This window comes from Glycine soja, chromosome 8 (genome assembly GCF_004193775.1).
Source record: "Glycine soja cultivar W05 chromosome 8, ASM419377v2, whole genome shotgun sequence".
Classification (NCBI taxonomy): Eukaryota; Viridiplantae; Streptophyta; class Magnoliopsida; order Fabales; family Fabaceae; genus Glycine; species Glycine soja.
In genome coordinates, this window is record NC_041009.1 from 40,881,068 (window position 1) to 40,883,916 (window position 2,849).

General features: G+C 27.1%; 1 protein-coding gene across 1 annotated transcript; it reads right to left on the minus strand.

Annotated features, from left to right (window-relative positions):
- Positions 1–226: 226 nt before the first annotated feature.
- LOC114424456 (snakin-2-like) lies at positions 227–2,405 on the minus strand. Its single transcript, XM_028391307.1, has 4 exons — positions 2,243–2,405; positions 2,087–2,143; positions 1,943–1,982; positions 227–657 (listed from the first exon to the last, which is right to left on the minus strand). Exons 1-4 carry the CDS (start codon positions 2,309–2,311, stop codon positions 473–475), a joined length of 351 nt encoding a protein of 116 aa, XP_028247108.1. The 5' UTR covers positions 2,312–2,405; the 3' UTR covers positions 227–472.
- Positions 2,406–2,849: the final 444 nt, after the last annotated feature.

The following is a 2,849-nucleotide window of genomic DNA, read 5'->3' on the forward strand; positions in this document are numbered from 1 at the left end:
ACATTTTTAATAAATAAAAATCTAAGAAAAGACTAAAAATATTTTCAAAGACCAAAATATTATTTGAATTTGAAATTTCGTCTCCTTAATCAGTATTCTAAACATACTTTCTCTAACTTTAAAAGTCACAAATATAGTATTATAGAATTCAACAAAAAAAAAAAAACAGTATCGTAGAAAGAATTATTTCATTTTTTTTATCCACATACACATGACACATGGAGGAAAATTATAAGTTGTAATTTACTCGACTTTTATTCTACAACTGATGCATTATAGATAAATTAAGTCACAGCAATACACAACTGATGATTACAAATTAGGAGAAACAGAAAGCATTAATTAAGAAATTAAGGTAGACAAAACAAAAAACGGGAATTTAAATATAATTAGTGTTGATTAAGTAGAGATAAACATGATAATTAAAAGTGTAGACAGAGAAGGACATGCATGCATGCATGCATGCAGAGGTTTAGGGGCACTTAGGTTTGTTGCCATGAGTGATCATGTGAGTGTAACACTTGCCACACATCTCTCTGTTCCCGTAAGTGCCCGGAGGAACACACCTGCACCTCATACAGCATGTCCCGCAAGCTCTCGTGCAAATCTTTGGCCTTGAGTGCAAACTGCACCTCACCCTGCACCTCTCTCCACAATCTTCCAAAACACCACATATTACTTTATTAGAACAATAATAACATTTCTTTTTCTTCCTCTTTTAAGGTAAATCACTATTTTCATGTTTCAATCTATAAAAAATGAAAACCAAGTATGAAACACCTAAAAAATTATGAAAGATGACTCAAATATAATATAAGTAAAATTAATATAAAATTACGATTATTAAGTCAAAAGGAAAAATTAGCATTTTAAAAACTAAAACAAGTCATAAAAATACAATAGAATATTATTATTTAGGCAAAGTTACCATGTTTTTAGTAGCAAAATTTTGGTTCTTTTAATTTTTTTTCTTTTGTGATTTTGATCTTTCTATTTTAAAAAATTCATAATTTTGATTTAATCCTGAATTTGCATTTGCATGTTATTTTTTTGTCCAATTAAATTCTAGATCTAAAATATTCACTTGAGACAACATAAAAGATAATTTAATTAATTAAAATATAAAAATAAAATAAATGAATGTATGCAAGATTAAAGATTAAATCAAAATTGCTGATTTTTTATAACAAGGAGACCCAAATCACAGGAAAAAAAATAGGAAAACTAAAACTGCCGATTAAAAATGATAGAAAGATTAAAACTGTAATTTAGCTTATTATTTATTTAATTATTATGATATTCTCATGTATTTAATGATATACTAGTTTTAAAAAATGGACATAAAGAAATTGTAAAATAAGATTAATTAAGAATAAAAAATAAGATTCTACCTTCTGATCTAAAAAAGGATAAATAATTATTGTGGTTCTTGAATGTAAATAAGTGACATTTTAGTCTAGAATGAAATTTTTGTTTTAGTTGTTAAATGCGTAAAAAGTGTAATAATTATATCTTGAGTATACTTTAATGATAAATTGATCTCTTATTTAAAAAATATAACTTAATATTAAATTAATCATTGAATATTACAATTTAATGACAAAATAATCACATAAATTTAAATATAGAAAAAAATTGTTACACTATTTATATATTAAAGGACTAAATTGGAAATTTCATTTTGTCATAAACTAAATTGTCATTGATTTATACATTTAAGGACCAAAAATAGTTATTTATAGTTTAAAAATTGTAAAATTGCAAAAAGTACTTCTTTTTCTTAAAAAAAAGCAAAATTATGTATTTCCGGTGTAACTTAACTTTGATATGCAGAACCAAAAAACTTCCATAGAACAAAATGCGTATAGTTCAAAAAGAAAAAAAGAAAAGAAGAAGAAAATGTCAAACTCAATTAAGTGAGAAAAGTAAAGAGAAATCATACCCACAAATGACAAAAGCCTTCTATTTGGACCTTTTACCAGCTGCAAAACAAAAGCCAAGCCAGTGAAAACACTGTAACACAAGCAACTAGCAAGTAATAAAAGTTAAAAACATATAAAGATGGCTGGAAGAAACGACATGCAACCTCAGAAATATTGGTGAGATGGTCTTGAATGTTGACATTAGAAACAGCATACGACACCTGCAAATTAAGCTCAAAGCCTCAAAAGAATATCTAATTCTTTTGTTAATTAAAACTAACTATAGAGCAAGTGAACATGCATGTTTTTGGAGTACTTACAATTGGCATGCAAAAGAGAGTTGCAGCCATGAGCAGCAGCAATAGTAAAGTCTTCCTTTTGTTCTTCATTTTGGAAGCACACTATCTACCAGGCTACCACCAGCTGAAGTGTGTACTGTATATGAAGAGGAAATGCAAATGTTGAGTACCATTTCAAGGCAGTGGCATGTTTTATATATAGTAGTATTATTGATATTGATTCTCTTATGGCAATTACAATGACACCCTTTCTTGTTGGTATTAATGTCATGAATTGTGTACATCGAAAATGAAGATAGGTTGAATTTAATTCATCCACATTCAACTCCATAAATTTTAACTGCATTAAAAATCTTTTTTCTTTTTTTAAATTTTTCTACTACTACTGATACTACTAGCTAGATAAGAGCAACTGAAATTAATTTTTTTCATCTTCTATTTTCCTCTATAATGTTTAGAAATCCCAGATTAATTTTATTTCCTGAAATAAACACACCTTACCAAGCTAAAGTTAACACCACATATTTGAAATGAAAAATAACACTCATTCCATTTTCTAATTATTTCTCCATCTGTCCCATAATATTTGTCTTGCTACATTTTTTTTATACAAACTAAGAAAAACTAA